Genomic DNA, 24,958 nt, shown 5'->3' with positions numbered 1-24,958 from the left:
AAGTGACACAAAAGCCAACTTCGTCCAATTATTGTTATCGGTTCGTATTTATTTTCTGGCTCCTTTTGGCTATGCTGCCATTTATCCGGCTGTAAAATACGTGTTTATGCACTAGCTGAGAATATCGAATTTAAAAAAGTCCCGCCAAGCGATTCTCACTAGTGACGTCTGATATAATTGAGATCTGAACCCAAAAACGGGTTCGACACATGCGTTTTTATTGCAAAATTTCCCCTCTAATGACGACATCTGTATTTCGTTTTGTTACCTTCTCTAGCTTCCAAAGCTCCATTTTCGGGGAGTGTGGTCTTTGCATGATAAAAATATGGTTTGTAAATATGACTGTCTAAATACTGCAGAAAACGAAACAACTAACCCGTCGGGTTTATTGAAGCCGAGAAATGACTAAGATATTGTTTGGACTCAGGCTTCCCTTTTATTTTGGTACCGATGGCGTATAACACTCCCCGAGAAATATTTCTTGCAATGCCACTGCTTTAGATGCAGGTCAACTTTAATTTTTCCTTGCTATCGCCGTATTATTTCACACTAGAGCTTCTTTGCGTAGGACAGTAAGGGAGCGTTGTTGGGGAAGCGAATGGGCGATCGTCCACGATTCCTATCTTCTAGGTTATCGGGACATCGACAACAGCATGCTGACGCACAACTGAACTGCGGAGAGGAGAGAGGAGACCCCAAAGTCTACTTTCTCGCTGTTGCGGTGAGTCATTTTTCCAATAAGTTATTTTGCCCCCAAAAAAAGCTCTGACTCGAGCAGACAAAATGAGTTCGAAACCACTGTAGATGTCATGACGTGATCGAATACCATTAACATCATGTGCTTCTGTGTAGTTTCCAAAGTTACTTTATTGCGTGAACGAACCCCCTTTGCCAAAAGTAACCGAGCAACAGGTTCTTGCTTCTAAAACGTATAACGGAGCATTTGCAGCAGCCCTAAAGACCGAACGGTGCCATAATGTAAGGACAAGGTCTCACCTTTCTTTACACAGAATCAGAGCTTAAGGGCTGCCACGAGTGCCTCGCTACGCGGCTAAGAAACGAACCACCTGTGCCGGGTTACTTTTGGCAAAGACTACATTTCAACATACCCAGCGCCATTTCATCTAGTTGTGCAAACGGCAGCAAAAAATGGCCTCAGTGATGGCAGTCGTCAATATGAAAATGAATGTAGATCTGAGTAGCGTTCAGTTTAAATTTCACTGCTCACTTTTGACATAATGTGGCTTAAATGCCAACTATTATATCGAATTTCCCAGAGGGTGGCGCGTGTGATCAAGATCTTCTCAGGGAAATCTTGCCGCGTCTATAGGTGGTAAATCTGATAAATCTCTCGTCGCGTCTATAGGGAGTACTATCGCGCTCAATATGAGTTGCAACGCGCGGTCATCGACCGGGGTTCGTTCCGTGGTGTGCCTCCTCCAAACAGTCGCTCGGAATTCTGGGAGAAACCGCTGTTCCAGGAAAAACAGCACCCCCGCTCAGAAAAAAGTTTCTCCCAGAATTCCGAGCGACTGTTTGGAGGAGGCACACCACGGAACGAACCCCGGTCGATGACCGCGCGTTGCAACTCATATTGAGCGCGATAGTACATCTCATAAAAATCTCTCCTGTTGCTGTGATATGGCAACGCGCTGATGGCGGTAAACAGTACACTGCAAATACAAACACTTCCGCAGTATATTCATAATCGTGTATTTCACAGCATCTATTATTGCTTTAGTATTATATACAAGACGGCAGTCATAATAGTCAAAGCCATCAATAGAACCAATTTAGGCTTAATAAAATCTTATGCGCTGACGTCGAGCTACGTACAAAAAACAGTCGATGCTCGTACAGATATGATTAATCGGCAGTGAAGACAATAAAAGTTCATTACACTCTATACTGATAAAAGATAATCGATTGTATGAAAGAAGCCGGGTGATGATATTGTGCTGTAAATTTAATCTCAATAATCCGTCCTAATATCTACTAGAACTAGCGTGTAATGAGAACGACATTCTGCAAAAGCAAGGGGAACAGAAAGAGGTGAATTGTTATGCAATGGTTTGTGGGGTTTAACGAGCGAACGCAGCACTTATGACATAAGAATCGACGCGCAGTCGAAGACTCGGGAGGGATTTTGACAAGGTAAGGATTTATACAAACCAGCGCACGGACACGGACAGAAGATGAGACGCACACACACGCTGCGCTGAATTGACAACTGATTTTCATTCATGAAGCGATTCTAATAAAACAGTGTAGATAAAACAGTCGACAATCGGTCCCGTCACATGTTGTTTCGTACCCTCAACTTCCCCCCATCCAAAAATGCCCTTTCCTTCGCTGCTAGCAAAGGAAGGCTCGTGCATACGTCTTTACATTCAAAGATTGTTTTTGCCTCGACAATTTCTCGCATTGTCTGGTCCTGGTATTGATCAATTATCGCTGTATTTAGCAAGGGTCACACTTCGGCTGATTTCTGTCCGGATTTTCAGAAGCAAATTTCAAGCCATACGCGGTAATATCGAAAGTTCGATTTCATCTGCCTGCCTCTTGAAGTCATTGTTGTCAACAAATAGTAGACAATCCCCACATATGAGAAGGCCTGTTTAACACAGGCACATAAATTACTTTTCGTAGTCTGGTTAACATAGCACATGAGCATATTACTTAATACCGGCGCCGCATTGAGCCGATGCACACCCGCGTTTTTTTGGATATGCAGTCAGCCCTGCCTTTTAACGAAAGTTAATTTCAGATAAAAATACAGAAGTGCCAAAAACGCACCAACTTAAACCCCGCACTTCGAAATGAAAGCTTCATCATTATGTCTTTCTCATCATCATCGTCATCATCATCAGCCTGACTACACTCATTGCAGGGCTAAGGTGTCACCAATTAACCCTGTTCTTTGCCAGCTACGGCCACCGTATTCCCTCAAACTTCTTCATTTCGTCCGCCCACCTAACTTTATGCCGCCCCCTGCTACTCTTGCCTTCCCTTGTAATCCACTCCGTCACCCTTAAGGACCAGCGGTCATCCCGTCTTCGCCCTACATTCCCTGCTCAAGCTCATTTCTTCCTCTTGATTTCGACTAGGATGTCATTAAACCGCGCTTGTTCCCTCACTCACTCTGCCCGCTTCCGATCTCAACGTTACACCCATAATTTTTCATAGGATTGCTCGCTGCGTTGTCCTTAACTTAAGCTAAATCCTTTTCGTTAGCCTGCACGTTTTTGCACCATACGTGAGCACCGGTAAGATACAGCTGTTATACGAGGTCTGTTAGAAAAGTATCCGACTTTATTTTTTTTTTTGCAAACACCTGATGGATATGAGACAAACGCGCTTGCATCAGGCGACCTTGAACCTTCATTCGCATGCATGAATTTTTTCCCGCCTGCCGATAGCGTCAGTCGCGGGGAAGCAGCGTTTGAGTGAGGCAGTGTGCAGTGCTCTCGTCGGTTTTTATTGCAAGGAAAATGGCGGAGTGAAAGGAGCAGCGCTACTGCAACAATTTTGCCATAAACTTGGCGACAGCCGAGTGGAAACCATTCGAAATATTCAGACGGCTTTCGGTGAAGATGCTATGAGCAGCACACAGTTTAAGCAGTGTTACAATTGTTTTAAAGATGGCCGCACATCGGTGGAGAACGAGCCACGCTCCAATCGGCCATAAACATGCCAAAATGACCAGGTCATTGACGAACTGAACGCTATGGTGATGCGGTACTGTCGCGTGACTATCCGAGAAATTGAGGAAGAGGTGGACATGAGCAATTTCTCCGCACATTCCATTATCAGCGAAGATTTGGCCATGGAGAGAGTTGCGGCGAAATTCGTGCCGAAGCTGCTCACGGTGGAGCAAAAGCAGCTTCGTGTTGAAGTCTCACAGGACATGCTGGATTCCGCAAACAGTGACCCCGACTTCATCATAATCACTAGTGACGAGTCTTGGGTGTACAGGTACGACCCGGAAACCAGATCCCAGTCGTCAGAGTGGAAGCATTCCACGTCACCAAGACTTAAGAAGGCCCGCCAATTGCGCAGCAATGTGAAAGTGATGCTGACTGCTTTCTTTGACACCCTCTGTGTGGCAGACCACGAGTACGCACTCTATAGGGTCAAACAATGACCAAAAAGTACTACAGGGATGTCCTCCGTTGCCTACGTGATGCTGTGCGGCGCAAGAACCCGGAGCTGAGGTCAACAGGAAATTGGCGCACCCATCGCGCCAATGCTCCTGCACATTCCTTGCACTCGAATCAGATTTTTTGGTGAAAAACCAGAGTCCTGTAGTTCAACACACTCCTTACTGCCCTGATATGGCCCCTGCGATTTCTGGCTGGTTCATAAAATCAAAAGGCCATTGAAAGGAGCGTGATTTCAGACAAGGAAGAACATTATGGCTGCAACGACAGCTGAGCTAAACTCCATTCCGAAAAGGGCCTTTTCGGAATACTTCCCACAATGGGAGCACCGCTGGGAGAAGTGTGTGGAGTCCCAAGTAGACTACTTTAAAGATGACTAGGTTTGCAACGCTCCAGTTATGCAAGTTTTTTTTAACGGCCAAAGGTCGGATACTTTTCTAACAGACCTCGTATACTTTTCTCTTAAGGGATATTGGTGAACTGGCATTCATGGTCTGAGAACCTGCCACATGCGCTGCACGCCATTCTTATTTTTCTAGTTGTCTCCCTCTCCCGATCCGGATTAAAGACCATTACCTGCGCTGAGAAGACGTACTTCCTTACCTTTTCCAGCACCTCGCTACCATACATGCACTGCTGTTCCCTTGCGAGACTGCTTACTTTGATTACATAACTTTGGTTATTACATGTTAATTTTAAGACCTACCGTTCTGCCCTGCCTAACTCATTGATCATGCTTTGGGGCTCATCCCCTTAGTGACTTAGCAAGGCAATGTCATCAGCGAACCGCAAATTACTTAGGTATTCTCAATTAACTCTTATCTGCAACTGTTCCCAATCCATGCCTCGGAACCCCTCCTGTAAACAGGCGGTGAATAGCACTGGCGAGATTGTGTCTCCTTTCCTGACACCCTTCCTTACTGGAATTTTATTGCTGACTTTATGAAGGACTATGGTAGCTGTGCATTTATTACAGATATCTTCCAGTATATTCACATAAAACTCTTCTGCACCTTGATTCCGCAATGCCTGCAGGACTGCTGAGGTTTCCAATGAGAAGTAAGGTTTTTACCAGGTTTAGGTATCACTAACACGCCGAAGTAATAGTGATACCTAAACCTGGTAAAAAGCTACAAATTGAAAACCTCAGGCCCATATCACTCACGTCGTGCCTTGGCAAGCTTTACGAACGGGTTGTAACTTTAAGACTTCAAAATTACATGGAAGATAACGACTGTGTACCACATACCATGTTCGGCTTCAGAGCGAAGCTCTCGATGCAGGACGTTCTCCTCCAAATACAAGATGTCCTGCGAAACGTACATCGGACGAGAGAAAATGTCATAATGGCCCTGGACATCAAGGGGGCATTCGATAACGTCAGCCACGAAGCGATCCTTACGGGCCTAGACAACCTGGATTGCGGACGCAGAATCCACGGCTTCGTCAAAGCCTTCCTGTCCGATAGAACTGCCACCATCGGCATAGCAGACCTTCGATCAGACAAAATTCGCACTCCAAACAAGGGAACACCCCAAGGGTTAGTTATCTCACCCCTACTCTTCAACATAGCTATGATAGGCCTAGCTCGAAAACTAGAGAACATCGAAGGCATCAGGCATGCAATGTATGCTGACGATATAACAGTCTGGACAAACACGGGCTGTCTCAGAGAGAAGGAAGAAAGGCTACAGCAAGCGGCCTCTTGTGTAGAGCAATACCTCGCAGAAAGAGGACTCGCATGCTCGACCGAGAAATCGGAACTGCTGAGAGTCTGGAGAGGCAAGCAAAACCGGACCGTCCCAACCAACGAGGACCTAAAACTCAATGTCTACCTAGAAGGGACACCCATACCCGAAAAGACAACAATAAGAATTTTGGGCATGTGGGTTCAATCAAACCAGCGCAGTACTCACACTCTTACATTACTGAAAGCAGCAACGCTACAAGTCGCCCGCATGATCACCCGTATCACCAACAGGCGACATGGCATGCGTGAAGAGGACACACTAAAACTAGTAAGAAGCCTAGTAGTTAGTCGAATCACGTACAGCCTACCCTACCAGTGCCTCAACAAAAACTAAATACAACAAGCGGATGCCCTGGTACGCAAAGCGTATAAGACAGCGCTCCGACTACCACGCTACACGTCTACAGAAAAATTCATGGCCCTGGGATTACATAACACCTTTGAGGAGCTACGAGAGGCGCAGCTTGAGTCGCAAAAACTCAGCCTGTTGCAAACAACGACTGGAAGAGCGCTCCTGCAGAGGCTCGGATACCGCGAGCAGATGCGAGAAATGTCGAGGACGGCAACGATCCCCGACGAGCTTCGCAAGACCCTCAAGGTAGCTCCAATACCAAAAAACATGGATCCCAACCTCCATCGAGGCAGAAGAGAAGCGAAGGCCGAATTCATTGAGAAAACATACGCTCATCAAGCCACGACCGTGTATACAGACGCGTCTTGGAGAGGAGGAGATACCAAAATCGCTGTAGCGGCGGTGGTCGATTCGTCTTTACGCGAAATGACCAGCGCGTCTCTCCGAGGCTGCACAGCTGCAGAGTCCGAGGAAGTAGCCGTTGCTCTTGCGGTGGCGGAGGGCTATAGAACCGGGCGGTAACTAACAATACTCACGGACTCTCAAGCAGCCTGCCGAAATTACATGAATGGCAGGATAGGTCGTCACGCGCTCCGTATACTCCTCGCAGCGAGCGACAAAATTAAAAACCAGGAAGAACAAAACGACAAGATCCCACACAAAATTGTGTGGGTACTGGGGCACACGGAGGTGGCAGGGAACGAAGAGGCCGACAGGATAGCTCGAGGATACATTACTTTCCGAGCATCCGACGAGACCGCGGAACTCGCGCCAGCACCCAGGGAATATTCGGCCATACTACAAAACTATAGAGGCAGAAGAATGCGATATCCCCCACCGCACAAATATCTCAGCAGAGAGGAAGCTGTCACTTGGAGACAATTACAAACAGGCTCTTTCCCAAACCTACATATACTAAACAAAATGCACCCTACGATATACACGGACAAATGTCCCTGGTGCGACGAAAAACCTACTCTATACCACATCACATGGGCCTGCCAAAATATGCACGTGGTCCCCAAAATACAAAACCCGAGTGCGGAGCAGTGGGAGACTCTGCTGTCCAGTGACCGCTGTGAAGACCAACAAGGTCTGGTACAGCGAGCTCAACGGGCGGCAGTGGCCAGCGGAGCCCTGGACTGAGGGCAACCGACCACTGATTAGATGCGGACGACTTCGACAGAGAAGGCTCCTGGGGGTAGAACCAAGACGTCTCTGAAGATGCCCCCAAACCGCAGGAAAAACCATTAGTGTAAATAAAGTTTTCCCTTCCTTCCTTCTTTCCAATGAGAGAAATGCTTTCTCGTAATCAATGAACGCTATAAGTAGAGGTTGTATATATTCTGCGCATTTCTCTATCACCTTATTCGTAGTGTGCATATGTTCTATTGTCGAGAAACTTTACGAAAGCCTGCCTAGTCATTTTGGTTGGTTGAAGTCTAAGGTTGCCCTGATTCTGTTCTCGATTACCTAGTAAATACCTTGTAAGCAACGAACAGTCAGCTGATCGGTCTGTAATTCTTCGTCCTTGACGTCTCCCTCCGCATGAATCAGATAATATTTAACCGGGCAAGTCGTCGGGATTCTCCTTCGCGTTTAAGGTAAGAGGCGGCGTTGATCTTGTCTCATCACTGACGTTTAGGAGCATGGCGTCGAGCAGGGTCATTGCTTCCCTGCCGTGGACGAGCAGTGTCATCTGGGTAGTCTCCTGCACCGGTGTAGTGTGCGGGTCAAAGGTGCCCAACTGTTGGTACTTCGTGCGAAGCCTCCAGTATTTCTTCTTCCCGCGTATCACATTTTGCACGCAGAAACAGACAAACTACGCTGGAACGCAGCTGGGGATTAAGTATCAGTGCCTTCCAGATACTGGACGAGAGGCTGTAGGTTGCGGTACGAGCGTTGGTGTTGTGCGAAGTCGCTGTTTCTTATGGGCCTAAAAAGGCGTCTTAATCGACCTCTTCCTTCGGCTTGTCCCCAGACGCTCGAGACAGGCAGTCCGAATCGGTGTGTTTTCCTTTTCTTCGAAACAATAGTAAGTCTTGGCCTTCGACAGGAGACGGCAAACGTATGCGAATACTTTCTGCAGACTGTCCCTTTTCTGTCCCTTCTGATGGGTTATAGACTGTACCTTTTCTAGGCCTGTGATGCTTGCGAGTTCAAATTCCGGTCTCAGTGTATTGATCCATGTGCCCGAGGGCACCAGAAGACTGTAAACGAAGATCCAGTTTCTTGAGGGTTTCTGTTTTCGGCGCTTTCCACTTAAATGGCGCCTCTGACATTGTCAATGGGGTCATAGGTTCGGCGAATCGCGAAAAATTCTGGGTAAATTGTCGGTAAGGGGCGCACATTCCTAGGAATCTCCGCACAGCTCTCTTATTGACCGCCAGCGGAAACTGCAATACCAGCTGTTTTCTGTGGGTCTGAGCATACTCCATCTCTGCTTGCTATGTGGCCAAAAAAAAGCAGCTCTTCAGAGTTGAAGCGGCACTTCTCAGCTTTCAATATTGGCCCTGGTGAATTGATTGCTTCCAGCACTGTTCATAGCGTTTTCAGGTGATCATCAAAGTTCGACGCGAAGACAATGACGTCATGTAAAAAGACTAGACAAATTTTCCGCTTCAGGCCTTCCAGTACCGTATACTTTGTCAGCTGGAACTGCGGACAGGTCAAGAAGGGCGAAGACGTCTCCAATGTCTGCTGGTTTGTGCAGAAAAGCAATCGTCATGCCTCTGTTAGGGTATCGGTACTCCTCTCGGTTCAAGAATGACAACGTGTTTCTCTCGATGATGCCATCGACATCTTCAGCATTGCGGTACATTCGCTGGCGATAACGCTTCACTCAAATGGGATGCTTGCTTCTCTACTGAAGAAGCTCAAGATTGCATGGTGCTTCAGAACCGTCTTTGAAGGTATGGCTTCCTGTCCCGAAAGTGTGACCAGCTTCGGAAGAAGGTCAATGACTGCTTGATGCTCGGTCAGGAAAACCATGCCCAAGATTATTTTGTGGGAACACTGCTGGAAAACAAGGAAGCTAGCTGGATAAGTGTGTTCGTTGATAGTCAGTCTGGTGATACACAGTCCGGATGGAGCAATAATGTGGACTCTCGCAGTGCGTTCTTTTGGGCCATCCCATGCGGTTGTCACTTTGTTTAGCTCTGCGGCGAACGTCCACCTATCCTTAAATAAACGGCTCCTGCGCCGACCAGAGTGGTAACTCTACGGGCATCGATCGCCACTTCCAAGTCCGGATTACCAGGCTCTGGCGTTGTACGTCATCCTCCGCGTCGGGTCGCGGCTACGTCGGGTAAGGGAATCATGGGAAGGGATTGTCGTCGAAGCTTTTCTGGGCGGCAGTGTAATACTAAAGGTGGTTAAGCTCGAGCTCGTTTTTGTATGCGCGCTATTCATTCGGCATGGTCGGCGAAGGGTCTTTTTGGTTTAGTCGGCAATCAACCAGACCTCCACATGTTGCTTTGTGTAGTTTTCTCTAGCGGTCTTGGAGACCCTCCGCGGGGGTTCACCGCGTTGCTAATGCGTGTCGATGCAAACCTGGCAGCTGATGGCGATGAGCATCGAGGACTTCTAGATACCTACTTTTCTTGACGCTGGCAGTTGGGAATCTCCTGTGGTCGTTGGCCAGGCCCATGTAGCGGTGCGTCGTAAGAGAAGCCTCTTAGGCATATTCGTCGGTATATGAATTGACGTAGTATGCGCCCGGGTTCACCTCCGTGAAAACAGAGAGCGGCAGTGATGAAGGGGTATCCAAACATTGGTTTAGTTAATGTGGTTTGCTCAACCATGGCCGGACGAGTTGTTGGGTGTGGTAGTTAGGATGGTTTGTGTAGCACGGGGCTGGGACTAACGAGGCGCGTCATCCTGTCTTCCTTTCACATGATTGTTTTCTGTGGCGCTTACGTTTACCGAAGAGTATGCACCAACTCGCCTAGCGACAAGTTTTACTAGACACAGACAAACACACGCCCCCAGCTTTTATCGTAATGGGGCTAATAAGGCTTTCTCCTCATGTCCGGTCGCATCTAGCGCCACAAACAAAATGCTAAAGCCGAGCGCCAGCGGCTTTTACCATGAACAAACAAACAATGAAAAGATTCGTGGCAATATTCAATCAAAACTTTTGCGTCTTCAACAGTTAAGGGGTACCAAATAAGAAAACGTCCCGATTTCTCCATACTATCCTATCCAAACAGAAATTGATTTGAACAAGAACTGATTGCAACAGACACAGAAACTGATTGGAACAAGTCGTGCCAAACCACCACCGCTGCCTCGTGTAGGTAGAGGAGAGTTAAAATGTGAGAGGAAAGAGCGAAAGAAGAGACGTGCGTCGCAACAACCGCGTCCGCCGCAGCGAAGACGCTGGATGAAGCAACAGACCCCCCCCCCCTCCTGCTGCGGCTCAGCGCGTCTCTGTTTTTATAGCCGCCGGTGACCGTTGCGGCAGCCACCCATTCCAAAGCTCCAATCACGTCACGCTCTGGCCACCGTTCGAACTGGAGGAATGGTCGAGGAGCTCAGCCGTTGAAGGTTTGCAGACTGGAAAGGGCGGCCGGGGAAGCGTCGTATGAGTCTCGAGCCGACGCTAGTGAGGAGGCGGAAAGCTTTGCGCAGGCGAGCCAGGATGGCTTACTCTGCAAGCCGGGACAATCAGCCAGTCCGGGCTTCCTGTGCGCAATGGTGGGCGCACGGCGCTGGTTTCCAGAGAGTCAAGCGGAATGTGTGCTCAAGCACAATAGTCAACACGAAGGACATTGAAAACCATTGCGGTGTTCTGCGGCGGCTCCTCTTTCTCAATGCCTTTGTCCCTTGAGAAGCAATAACTTTCCGTTGAACACGACATGAACATTTATGTTCTTCCTTTGATAGGCGGGTATCTTGAGCACCCTGTGAATTTCATCATATTCAATGCACCAGTTTGTTATAGGCATTCTGGACCGTGTCTCCCGTTACTAGAGGTGTTCATTAAAAGACTCCAACCACCTGCTGGTCTGGCGGCGTGCTGTGCGTGTATAACAGCTAGGCTACGAAATGGTCAGCTCCTGATGCGATGTCGGTGCGCTTATGACGTGCGCTCAAAGATAAAAGTTTGCATGATGCGGGTTGTCGGAAAAAATTCTTTCGGTGCACTCGGAAAAGCAAGTAAATGAAAAGGAATGGAGCATGAGGGAACATGTGCGCTCAATCTTCTGAAAATCTATGGTTGGTTTGGTTTATGGGGTTTAACGTCCCAAAGCGACTAAGGCTATGAGAGACGCCTGAATATCTATCAGCTGACTGACTAGCGAGGCGACGCATCATTAAACTATTTTCTGCGAATCTGCATCCCGCAAAGTTTTGTCGATAACTGTACACCGAGAAAATCTACTACATAAAATATCTGCCGCTAAAAAAACTAAGCTCATCCTCACATGATGGTTATTTCGCCATCTGCTTGGCGTCCATGTCCTATATAGACACGTCAGATTTGACTGTCACATGTGCGTGCCTAATAAGAACGAAAATGATTTTCCTCATCACACGCCTTCCAATGCACGCACTGCAGCACTCACAGTACTGCTCTGATGCCTGCTAAGACCGGTTCGTAATGGCGAAGTTCGTCTAAAGCAGAATGCTAAACCGGACTCCTTGCAAGGGAGATTTATATAATTTCGCATAAAACGGACAAAACACTCTGCAACTTGAAGCTATGAATCTTTTTTTTCTGGTGCCACTGAAACGGCGAGAGACACTCGATGGCCATCGGATAGTATTCACTTTCTTCTCTACTAGTCTGACTTGTGTGTCCTCTTTTTCAGTGTAGTGTGACAATGAGTGGCGAAGCATTTGTGATCACTGGCCTTTCGGCCCACTTCCCCCAAGCGGACCATCTAGTTGAGCTCAAGGAGAAGTTGTACGCCGGAGTAGACATGGTCACAGATGATGAAGCTCGCTGGCCTCGAGGTATGTCTGAGCACTGACGCTCCTTTTAAGTTCCTTACTGCGTTCTGTGTGGGGCTATCGCTGCGATCGTGTTAACCAAATGATAGTGAAAAAACCAGGCCTGGAGAGACATAAAGATTGCTTTAGGCTTTAGGTATTTCACTGCAGTTACGACACCGAGCTTCTTGTACTGCTGGCGCAACCTCCATAACAAATGCAGAGCTTGAAAAAATCTTGAAAGACCGCGAAGGCATAGAAGAGAAAAGACGGGCCCCATGAGAAACCATTAGCAACTGTTGGCTTGTTTCGGCCGGCACAAAAGCTTTAAAAAGTACAGTAAGTCCGGCTTTTTGGCCTGCGATTATGCTTTAAACAGTGCGAAAGACTCCGCGTCAAAAAAAAATATAGAAAAGACGAGCGCTGTACATGAAATGACTTACTGAGAAAGGCTGCCAGTTTTATGTCAGCCCTCGCAAAGGCGGTTTTTACTTGTAGCGTACTTAGCTTGGTTTCATGCATGACTGCGAAAAAATAAGCAATTTTTAGTACTCTTATGCACAGGCGCGGACTGAAATAAACACGACGGAGCGGGAAAGAGCTGTGTGGCAGCGCCGCCCAGCCGAAGCGAACGAAAGCTCAAAAACAGCCACGTGCATGTGCACGCCCTCAACCAGCGGAACCATCCCACTGCTCCGCTTGCTTCGCATTGGGCAGGCATAAGTGTCGTGCTAATAATGAAGACTATCTGATGGTTATGCGCTTAGTAGTGAGCGGCAATTTCGGAATGCGCAGACCGCTCCCAAAAAGACTGAGAGCCCACTATCATTATTCCATTTCATCTGAGACAACTGTAGTGCCGTTTCCAGCGTAAATAGCCAGCGAGCTTCGAACTTTGCACTCTCCTTCTGGGACTGATTTGCGTCTCGCTATCGACCAACCGAGCTCAAAGCACTTAATATATGGCCGCAGTTTCGGGTTCGTTTAATACAGTCACCACTGATTTTCATTTTGTTCCTACGAGGCACCGATGCAGCGGCAGTGCATGAACACTGTATGACTGTAGTGCAGCTCAAAGCTTCTGCGATCGAACCTGGTCTAGTTGCTCAGCTTAAAATGAAAGGAAACCGCCGATTGTGGCGCTTGTGTAGAGCTATTCATCGTCGCCATTTGCCGCTGCGGTGGCTCAGTTGTTATGGTGCTCGCCTGCTGACCCGAAAGACGAAGGTTCGACCCGGCCACGGCGGTCGAATTTCGATGGAGGCGAAATTCTAGAGGCCCGTGAACTGTACGATGAAGTGCACGCTAAAGACCACAGGTGGTCGAAATTTCTCGATCCCTTCACTACGGCGTCCTTCATAGCTTGGGTCGCTTTGGGACGTTAAACCCCCGTAAACCAAACCATCATCTTCGGAAGAATACTTACTGCTCCCAAAGGTGCTGGATGCTGCTGCTAGGTGGCAACGCCTATATTGTAAAACGGCGTGACATCTAAATGTAACCGCAGCAGTGAAGTAATATAGCTCGCACAAAGGAGTTTCCATCGCTGGCATGTGCCTTCCGTGGCTCATTCTCTAGTTAGGGCCGTATACCGGTACGTATACGCCATATTTCGCATGCGCAGAACCCAACAGTGAAGAATCGCTGCCGCAGCATTCCTGTGAGGAAGTGAGACAGCGGCTGCTTGTAGTCACCCTAACATTCGCAGGTGCACACAAGGTGTACACAAAAGTTGTAGCAAGGTGAAGCTTTGTTTCTCACCTGATAACGCAATAGGCAGCGCGCTGTCTCGGTGCCGACAAGCTAAGGCAATGAGAGCAGGTGCAGTACACAGTCAGTGTTCTTAACGAAAGACAAACAGGGTGCATGCAAAGGTCCTGCGTGGGCGCCTCGCAGGGGCGGGGCGAATAATCAGGGATAACTGTAGTAAATTAACACGAACCTGCGGCAGTACGTGAAGAGGCAGAAAAAGTTCGCAATATGCGGGTTATTTGGGGCGTAAACGGGCATCCAGCTGTCTTGGACGAAGCGGATTAACGGCAGAGCTTTCCACGCGAGCTCTACCTTATCGAGGCCGCAGTCTGTGCATTCAAAAATGGTAGGTCGCTACACATACATTAGGTTGGGGTGACCAAAAAAGAAATAAAAATAATAATCCCCTGAGAGCACCACATGCGTACAACAGGCTTAACTACATTCGAAAATAAAAGAATAGGCCCGTGGGCAAATGATGATTTTGCCACACGTAGGTAGAAAAGTGAAAAGAATAGGGAAAAAGCTACCACAGCGACCCACAGCCGGGAGAGCGGGCCCGGGGAGATTACCCTGATCTCCCCTGGGAAGTAGCGGGATGGATGGGTTGAATGATTGTCAGGGATGGGTTATAGAATTGTGGATGGGAATGGGGACAGCGAGGTGTTTGCTGCTCTGATCCTTCAATTATCTCGACTGTATTTCTGGCCTGCCTGGCCAGGGCAGGGAGAGCATCGAGATTGCCCAATGATGCGGCCCCGCTCACGGGATGCCCGATCACCCACCAAACGCAGCGGGCTCCGACCACCGGAGACATGAGAACCTAAGACGGGGTCAACTACCTTGGGCCCTTCCACGACAAGGTTTCTTTCCGACCAGCCAGCTACTAACCATCGAGTGCTTTCGCGGTTTTACAAACACCGGAAGTATGTATGATGTGATCCAGCCAGTACACTCCCTAGGTCTTCAGCCTCTTGGCCCACCGGCCTTCGGCACCATGACCCAACACCTCCGGGGGGACCCATCAATGCTTCCAACCAACCAACCATGCACTTATTTTCTCCCTAGCTTCCTCTTCTACTGAGGAGGGAGTGTTCAAGGCCGGGCGACCGGGCTACAAACCAAGAACGTGGCTGAGGGTGAGATGGCACGGGTCTACTCCGCCGGTACTCCACAACATCGGCGGTTTTTCCCGGACGCTTCGAGGTCGTACTACGCCTCATTCTTCGGCGTCCCGCAAAGGCCATTACAGCCCTGCGGCCGGCCGTGAAGCCGCTTTCCCGATTCGTCGTTTCAGAGCCTGGCTACTGTGAACTCCCGCGCGGACCAGGTTTCTACGTAACCAGAAACCGACGTGTTCGTAGCAAGACTTGCACGCCTCCGCGTGCGGAGGGAACTAGCATGTATTTGAAAACCTTTCTGACTTTATACATGCCTTCGGTGCTGGATTTCGTGGGTCCAACCTGGGTATAAACCCAGACCTGCCTCCGCTCAGGCATCGGACCTCACGCGCGCGACTGGCCCTCACAGTCGCCAGGGAGTCGCTGCCACTCCAGGGGGCTTTGCATCCGCCGAGGATGGGTCCCGGCCATTCCATCCCCACAGCTGGCCTTGCACCGGAACAAAACCTAGCAGCCGAAGAAACTACACCGGCCGGTATCCAGTGGCGGGGGGGGGGGGCTCTACGAGCAGGCCCTCACAGTCAAATCCGCCCCCCCCCCCCCCCCCCAGCTCGCTACAGAGTGCGCAACCATCTGATCATGATCACCATCAGCACGACATAGATGCTGGCCGAGTGCGAGGCAAGCGGAGCAATGAGAGGGTCAAGCCGTTAGGGGGCTGCACATGCGCGTGGCGATTTTGAGCTTTAGCCCGGCTGGGATAAGCGGCGCTGACAAGCAACTTTCCTTGTGCGCCGAGCTCCGTTTACTTCTGTCCGCGCCTGCCCATACGCTTATATAATGACTATCTTTCAACAGACTCGTAATTATTACTTCCCTCAATTTTTGAAACTAGCGGATGATAATTTTTCACTAAAAAAAATTTTCTTGCCACCCAGAGGAAAAAAACGTGTTTTTTCCTTTGGCACCGAAGGCACATCTTTGAACATTTCTTCACTGTAGGGCACCTGGGCTTACCAGCACGAATGGGGAAGATTCGTGACCTCTCCAAGTTTGACGCACAGTTCTTCGGTGTGAATCCCAAGCAGGCGCACTTTATGGATCCCCAGATGCGCCTCTTGCTGGAGACCACGTACGAGGCCATACTGGACTCTGGCTATGACCCCGAAATGCTGCGAGGACGCAAAGTGGGTGTCTTTATCGGCTGCCTTTACGTTGAGTCAGAAGAGGCGTTTAATTTGGACACAGACAAGATCGACGGATACGGCTTACTCGGAAGTTCGCGGACCATGTTCGCCAACCGCATATCTTACTCATTCGGCTTCAAAGGTAACCAAAAGCCTCTTGCAAATGCGAACTAAATAGGCAGCCCTCCGGGCTCCTCAGATATCTCTCTGCTACCGCCCCTCGTCCTTCTAAAGGCCACGTCATTTTTGGCATTGTCGCCTAATCAAAATATGGCGCGCTCTAAAACGCAAGGAACGCCGATCGAGAGCACAAGAAATCTGAACTTGCACCTTTTATCACAGAATGAAGTTCTGTGCGCGAGAACTGCACGGCGTAAACGTCATGCTCGAAACTTTTCATACCGCTAATTTGCCAGACACGTCACCGCCTTCCCATCGCTTGCCGTTGTAACTTTGGCGGGTACTTTTTGCACAATTCCCGCACCTTTGAGGCAAAACCCTGCGCGGTATTTCTTTCTCCTTTGCGTTTTTCACTTCTCCTCATTGAATTTGTTCTGCTTGGAGATCTCTTCTCAACAAGCGAGAATATATTTCAAGCGTGGAAAGCAGAAAAACCATCGCAAACGATAGTTCACCTTAATATTTCCATTCCCACAATAAGCCCCCCTTTCCCCTGCACTTAGAAAGAAAGTTATTTCGAGAGAAAACGGTCGTCCGTAGCAAGTGCTTTTTTATTGAGATACGTATTCTGTTACAACAGTCGCGGAAGGTATCTCTTGCAATTTTTCTGAGAAGTCATAGAATAGGCGATCTAACAAGAATTGAAGTACCTTTCAGTGATATTTTGTTTTTGTAATGTGCTTTCTTCCTTCAGGGCCAAGCGTTACAATTGACACGGCTTGCTCATCAACAATGTCAGCCCTCAATCATGCTCTGCTGGCCCTCCGTGCGGGACAGTGCGATGGGGCCATTGTGGGCGGGTGCAATATCTGCCTCAAACCAGCCATGACGCTGTCCTTCTTGCGCATCGGAATGCTTTCTCCAGATGGAATGTGCAAGTCATTTGACTCCAGCGGTAGGTGCTTCATGTGCATTTTTGTAGTTGTAAACAAGCTTTTTCCTTAATATGTGTACAGCTCAGCAACCATGCTAGGATCAGACAGCTTTTCCTGTGGTGTCCAGAAATCCTTCGTGCTTATTTTTCACCAAGCCAAGACATAAATGTTAGGCAGCAGGGCGTGCCGCACGCCTTTCAAGTGGCGAAAAAGAAATCGTAAAATAAAAGCCGCGCTTTGAAATTTATCTGTTTGTCACGGCTTCAGTGTTGACGCGTTTCACTGAAATAAATTTGCAATATTTAATATGCGCTGCCAGAACAAAATATATGGATCATAAGACGTCCATGGTACACTAGCACAGTAATATCTACAACAATTTCGTATCAACAGGAATAAACTGGTGGGTATGAAAAAAGAAAAAGGGGTTTCATAATTCTCTTGTGAAAGATTTATAAAAGAGAAACAAGATATCTATGAAAAATGCAGGGTGTCGTTAAGAACGTTATAGGAAAGAGTCCTAAAGAACAAGTATGCTTTTGTGGTTTAATGTTTTAATTATGGTTTAAGTTGATACGAACGTCTTCTTTAAAGAAAGTAGCATAACCAGCCTAATAACCCAAGCAAATACATGGCTGCAAGGCCTGTCGTCCTGGCTCTGTTGCAATCAGCTGAACTTGAACATTGAAAAAAAAAAACTACATTTTTTTTGTGCAAAAAAAAAAATTGCTCATGTCTCGATTCATCCTGTTTTTCAAAGGAAACCGCTGAAACGCCTTAGCGTGCACAAATTTCTCGGAGTATTTTTTGATGAATATTTGAGCTGGACTCGACACGTAATACGGTTAAGTATAGAGATTTCTAAAATCACTGGCATGCTGAATCAACTGAAGTTTATGACACCTACCTTTTTTAAATGCCAATTGCACTACGCGTTAATTTACTCTCGTTTATTCTATTGCATATTAGTATGGGGAACTACAACATGAACCAATCTTGAAAGACTACACGTGGTACAAAAGAAGGCTATAAGAATAATCGCAAATAAACCAAGATATGAACACACCACGCCTATTTTTCAGAAGTATAAAATATTGACAGTTTTCAACATGTTTCGGTCCAGCGTCGCTATGCGGGTGTATCACGGTGTCAGATATGTTGGTTTAAGATTTCTTGAATCCTATAGACGCCAGAACTATGCTTATAATTTACGTGAAGGCAAATATGTCAATAACAGAGCTCGAACGTCGTATGCTACACAGTTAGCTGGCCATCAAATTCCCGAACTGCTCAATACATACCCTCAGCTAGTCGACGCCCTATCCGAGGCAAATTCATCATCTGGATTTAGGAAACGGGTGAAACACCTCCTTCTCAGTATACAATACACATAGGAAATGAATCTGTCTGGCTCTTTGTAGTGTGTATCTATGCTATGCATTCATGTTTGAAATCATGCTACCCATGCTACCCATCTTCATAGTGTTATTGTATTAGTGTTGTTCTTCATGATGTTATTGAAGTGTTATTGCAATTGTGCAGACCACTTGTGTGTATCCTTATATTGTGGTCGTTTTGCTTTTGTTAGTGCGTGTCCATCGTTTATTATTTTACTTAGTCAGCGCAACACAACATTTTTGCTTTTCCTGCCTTTCGTACTTTCTTGCTTTTTCTCCCCATCAGTGCAGTGTTACTTTTTATCGTCGCGCCGTTGTCTGAGGTATGTGTGCAATAAGGGTTCCGAGACCTCGTCAGGGGTTTGAATACGCCTTTTGCCTCGGCTATCCAGACAGGAAAATTCAATATGTATAAGCATATACACTGTACCGGTTTCTGTCCAAAAATGAATGAATGAATGAATGAATGAATGAATGAATGAATGAATGAATGAATGAATGAATGAATGAATGAATGAATGTCACAAAGCGACTCAGGCTATCAGCGACGCCGTAGTGAAGGGCTCCGGAAATTTCGACCACCTGGGTTTCTTTAGCGTGCGCTGACATCGCACAGCACACGGGCCTCTAGAATTTCGCCTCCATAGAAATTCGACCGCCGCGACCTGAATAGAGCCCGCGACTTTCGAGACAGCAACCGAGCACCACAACCACTGAGTCACCGCGGTGGTTTCCTAAGCAAGTTGTTCCCGATCTTCTCAATGAAGACACTGTACATATTGTCGAAATATAGGCTTGCAACTAAACAACCAGATGCTTCTAGGGGATTGCGATGTTGTTGTTCCAACGGTAGTTCATTGTTTCAGTTTAGTTGATATAAATCTCTCAGACACTATTGCTGCTATATCCAGCATAAAACATGACAAAGCCCCTGGCTATGAAGACATCACTGCCATGGTTCTGAATCACAACCTTGCAATTCCTGTCCCTTACAAGCTTTAACCTTTTAATTATGCTGTGCAAGAAAGCGGATATTCAGGGGCATTAAAAACAGCCAAAGTCTATCTAGCGTACAAAGGAGGCGATCATAATGACCCAGGAAACTGCAGACCAATAGCGGTTTCGAACATTATGAACGCAGTTTTTGAAAAAAATCTGTTTCCTGAAAAGAAACCCTCGATCCCGATAATATTTCTTCGCCATCTAATCTCGGCATCAGGGCTAATAGATCGACATCTTCAACAGTCGCGGAATTATCGGAAAGTCGCTATACGCCCCTGTAAAACAATGAAATATTGATCATAATATTTTTAGATTTGAAAAGCGGACTTTGCGTAACAAATGCAAATTTATTGCAGAAACTACAACGTTATGGACTCAGATTGCGGACATGAGAATTCTTTTCTAGTATATTATTTAGCCGCTCTCCTGCAAATCCCCAGTGGTTTTATTTTGTTCCCCTCTTATACTAATGATTTTCTCTTATTTTTGCATGCCCGAATTTGACGATATACACTGGTGGCATGGGGCTTGTGTTTCTGTGAAACAATATGGAACAGATCATTCGGAACCTAACTAATGAGTGTCTACGCTTATCATCTTGGTTCAAAAGTAGTACGCTTACATTAAATTGCTCTCTATCTAATTCTAAATATATATGTTTCCATTCACCTCACAAATGTCTTAATACAGAGTTATTAAAAATACAATCTGAAAAATTTGAACTAGATCAACTGGATTTCATGAGGTCTGAGGAGTAATTCTGTATTGCAACATGAACTGGAAAACGCACATTAGAACCGTTAGCTCGAAACTTTCATCAACATGCTTTGCGTTATTGAGGTGTACCGCACGCTTTGACATATGCGTTCTGAAACGTATACATTACTCGGCTTTCACTGCCACTTAAAATATTATTTTATTTATTTATTTATTTTATTTATTTAAAGATACTGTCAATCCACTGGGGATTTTAACAGGAAGGGCGCTGGAACAAGGCACATCAAAGTATAAACTACAACAACGTCATGAATAATGGACACAAAGAGTGAACAAGAAGAAGGATTGAAGGTCAATATAAAACGACTACAGTGTCGCACTTAATTAAGGTTCAATACATAAAAGTCACGGGTACAGCAATAGGATCGTTGGATTGTACAGTTAGTTCAAGACAAGATAACATGATCAATACATGGGATATATATGACATTAGAAACGAACAAGCACTGGTAAGAAAAATAGCAAGGCAAAAAAGGAAGATGTCAACAAAGGTTAAGAATTCCAGTGTGTTTACGAGTGAAGATAATTTTCTACTGACTGTGTGAAGATATCTAGTGATGTGCTGCGGGTAATGGAGTGGTCAAGGGTGTTTCATTCTCTTATTGTAAGTGGAAAAAAGGAGTATTTCAGGCAGTCAGTACGACATGTGTGCTCTTTTAATGTTCCTGAATGTCTGTGACGTGTAGGTCTTGTCTCTGGGGCCATAAGGTACCTGGTTTTATCAAGGTTAAGCTGATTATGGAGTAACTGGTAAAGTATTTTAGTCGTGCAAGTTTAGCTCTATTTTCCAGAGTGAGAATGCCGGCTGTCTTGAGTAGTTCGGTGGGTGAGTCAGTAGGCCTGTATTTATTAAACGTGAATCTTACTGCCTTTCTTTGGATAGCTTCTAATTTTCCTATGAGATATTTAGTATGCGGAAACCATGCAACGTTCGCATATTCGAGTACCGATCGTACGAAAGCGTTGTATGCAATTAGTTGGAGGAGGAGCTTGTTGAAGATGCCTTTTGAGGAACAGGAGTCTTTTAACGGCGGCTGATGTGACATAGGTGGTATGAGAATCCCATCTGAGATCATGGGATATTATTATACCGAGGTATTTATAGCTGTTAACTCGAGTGAGGGGGGCGTTGTTGACAACGTAAGTGTAGGACGACTGATGTTTTTTTCTGGTTATTGTGAGGAGAGCGGACTTATTAATGTTAAGGGCCATCTGCCAGTCTTTACACCACCTAGATACGGCTTCTGTAGCGAGGTTTAGGGCCATGTGGTCATCTGGTGTGTTAATTTCGCGGTAAATTATACAGTCATCAGCAAAGAGTTTAATATTAACATTGACATATGAGGGCAGATCGTTGATAAAGATTAAGAATAAAACTGGAGCTAAGACGCATCCCTGAGGTACTCCTGATGTTACACGTTCTAATGAGGAAGGCTGGTGGTTAATCACAACGTATTGGGAGCGACCAGAGAGGTAGTCCCCAATCCAGTTAACAATGGGGCTGTTACCAAGTGTGCATTCCAATTTTTTGATTAATTTGTTGTGTGAAACGCGGTCGAATGCTTTCGAAAAGTCGAAAAAAATCATATCTTCTGTTTTTGGTTGTCAATGCTCAAAGACAGATCATGTACTAGTTCCAGGAGCTGAGTCACTGTTGATAAGCCACTTCTAAAACCATGCTGGCAGGGGGATAGAATGCGTTCTTGTTCAAGGAATGTGGTTATATGCTTAGTAATGATGTGCTCAAGAAGTTTACATATTGTGCAGGTTAACGATATGGGTCTGAAGTTAGAGGGTTCGTTCTTGTTTCCAGATTTGTGAACAGGGATAACCTTGGCGATTTTCCATTCTTTCGGTAGAGTGGAAGTCAATAATGATTTGTTAAATAGTAAGTATAAGTACTTAGCGATCCATTCGGCATATCGTTTGAGGATTTGGTTTGGTTTTATGGGGTTTAACGTCCCAAAGCGACTAAGGCTATGAGAGACGCCGTAGTGGAGGGCTCCGGAAATTTCGACCACCTGGGGTTCTTTAACGTGCACTGACATCGCACAGTACACGGGCCTTTAGAATTTCTCCTCCAAAGAAATTCAACCGCCGCGGCCGGGATCGAACCCGCGTCTTTCGGGCCAGCAGCCGAGCACCATAGCCACTGAGCCACCGCGGCGGCTATCGTTTGAGGAATATGTTAGGTATGTTGTCAGGGCCAGGCGCTTTTTTTGTGTCGAAGTTAAGTAAAAGATTTAACACACCTCTTTCGCTTATACTTGTCGGTGTCAAAGGTGTTCTATATACAGTACTTAAAGGGGGGATAACACCATCATCAACAGTAAAAACGGATTTGAAGTAATTATTCATAGAATTAGCATAATTTATATCTTGTTCTTGGGAATTAGGGTTCTTACGTCCTTTATTAGGCTTTAGAAAATTCCAAAATTTTAAAGGAGAGCTTTTTAGAAAATTGGGCAGTGTTTTCGAGAAATAAGTGGTTTTTGCTGACTTAATCTTTGATTTTAAATCACTAATAGCCTTGGCAAGGCGACTATTGTTTCGAGGTTTGCTTTTTGTCTTCAACGATATTCTCAGCCGTTTTACTTTGCGTTTTGCATGAATCACATCGCGTGTTATCCAAGGGTTATGTTTCCTAGTTCTTTTTGTTTTAGTTGGTACGTAGTTACGGATGCAGAAGAATACGGTATCTTTGAACATGGACCATAAAGATTCAATATGTGTGGAGGGCTTCTCATACATTTCTTCAAATGCCGAGAATTCATCAATGAGGTGATCGATTATGTCAGAATCTTGAGCACTATTGTAGTCGAGGTATGTAATTTTCGAACTTGGAGGAGCATCTTTGTTACATGTAGGGATAGCGCATAGAACTAGCTTGTGGTCTGATATGCCATCAATGATTTCGAGTTCTGCTGTGTGTACTGAAAAGTGATCACTTAAAAATATAAGGTCAAGTATATTAGACGTTGTTCCCTGTACACGTGTAGGTTCGCTTACTATTTGGTAAAGATTGAATTGGAGCATAATATCTAAAACGACTTCAGAGCTAGGGGAATTAAACTGCAAAGTTTGCCATTCTATATCTGGAAGATTAATGTCTCCTAGTAAGATAAGTCTAGAACCTAGCGTGTGACGCTGCATATAGTTATACAATGAAGTCATAGCGGAATGGTCAAATGAAGGGCTACGATAAACACACCCCACTGTGATAAAGTGCGAGCCATAGCTTCATCTTGCAAAAGATTGCCTCTGCATCCTGAACTTCTGGCAGAATAGAGAAGGGAATGTGCTTTTTTATTAGAATAGCCGCTCCTCCGCCACGTGTTGGCCTGTCCTTGCGAATAATTACCTAATTCGGAGGTGTAATCTCGGTGTCCAGGATATCAGCCGTTAAACAAGTTTCTGTTATAGCCACAAAGTCTGGCTCGATACCAAGAAGTAACGCTTCGAGTGAATCAGATTTGTTCAGGATGCTGCGGGCGTTAACGTTTGCAAAACTTATCTGCGAGGATGTTGCGGCCGTCGTGGGCGTAATGCGGGTCCCTCGCCTTGTTTTTCTTGCATGTTTTTTGGCTTTCAATGATGTCAGTTTCAAGTTGGCCTTGGTCGTCTAGCATGTTTTTTCGGCTGTCAGTATTGTCAGTTACAAGTTCCATGTGTACTGGACAACCTTTCGTGTTATCCCAGCGATATAATTGCCCATTTAGGCGTAATTAAGCAAACAAGGGAAGGGGGTGAGGGGCTCGTTATAAATATGACAGAAGCCAACAGCCACAGAAACCAAAGGGCACAGGGGATTTTTTTAAGTTATTTATTTTGTGGTGTTGATCAATTTAGAATATTACTGAATAAGTTAACGTTTAAAGATAACTGATTAGAAAAGCAGAAGAAGGCGTAGTTTGTCATACGTTAATGACACCTTGTCTCCCTCTTCCTTATTCTCTTTTGCCCAGTTCCACAACTTTTTTCTTACTTCCCTCACACGTACCGAGAAGTCCTCGCCTATCGAGTAATTAGAACCCTTCAACTTACGACAATTTCTTAACACATTTACTTTGTCGCGGTAGTCCAGTAGTTTAAGTATTATCGGCCTGGTTTTATCTTTGACTGGCCGACCTAACCAGTGTATCCTTTCAATGGCAACTGGATCAATTTTAAGAATTTTCTTGACAATTTTTTCATTCATTAGCTTATCGAGTGATTCGGTATTTTCTTCTGGGTTTTCTCGGACACCGTATACTATCAAATTCGAGCGTCTAGAACGATTTTCTAGGTCCTCCAGTCTTGATTCGAGGAAAGTGACTACCTTCTGCAGGTTAGTAACTTCGTTAACACACTCTGATAATTTGCTGTCCAGAGCAGCTAGTCGTTCCAACTTCGCGTCGATGGAAGCTAAGCGCCCATCCTTAATTTCCCTGATATCTTCTGAAATCTGTTGCAGTTGGCGTACGAGTTG

The 24,958-nt window shown here is 46.1% G+C and overlaps 1 protein-coding gene across 1 annotated transcript in view; it reads left to right on the top strand.

Moving 5' to 3' along the window:
• Positions 1–12,090: 12,090 nt before the first annotated feature.
• Positions 12,091–24,958, top strand: part of LOC149361717 (fatty acid synthase-like) — a 132,155-nt gene continuing 119,287 nt past the window's right edge. The window contains exons 1-3 of the mRNA XM_089568134.1: positions 12,091–12,223; positions 16,075–16,401; positions 17,134–17,334. Coding sequence (XP_089424260.1) covers positions 12,091–12,223; positions 16,075–16,401; positions 17,134–17,334 — 661 coding nt within the window. The remainder of the gene's footprint in view (positions 12,224–16,074; positions 16,402–17,133; positions 17,335–24,958) is intronic.

Source organism: Amblyomma mixtum, chromosome 2 (genome assembly GCF_055824585.1).
Source record: "Amblyomma mixtum isolate Tamu chromosome 2, ASM5582458v1, whole genome shotgun sequence".
Classification (NCBI taxonomy): Eukaryota; Metazoa; Arthropoda; class Arachnida; order Ixodida; family Ixodidae; genus Amblyomma; species Amblyomma mixtum.
Note: the sequence above shows the minus strand (reverse complement) of the source record. Positions and strands in the feature narration are given on the sequence as shown.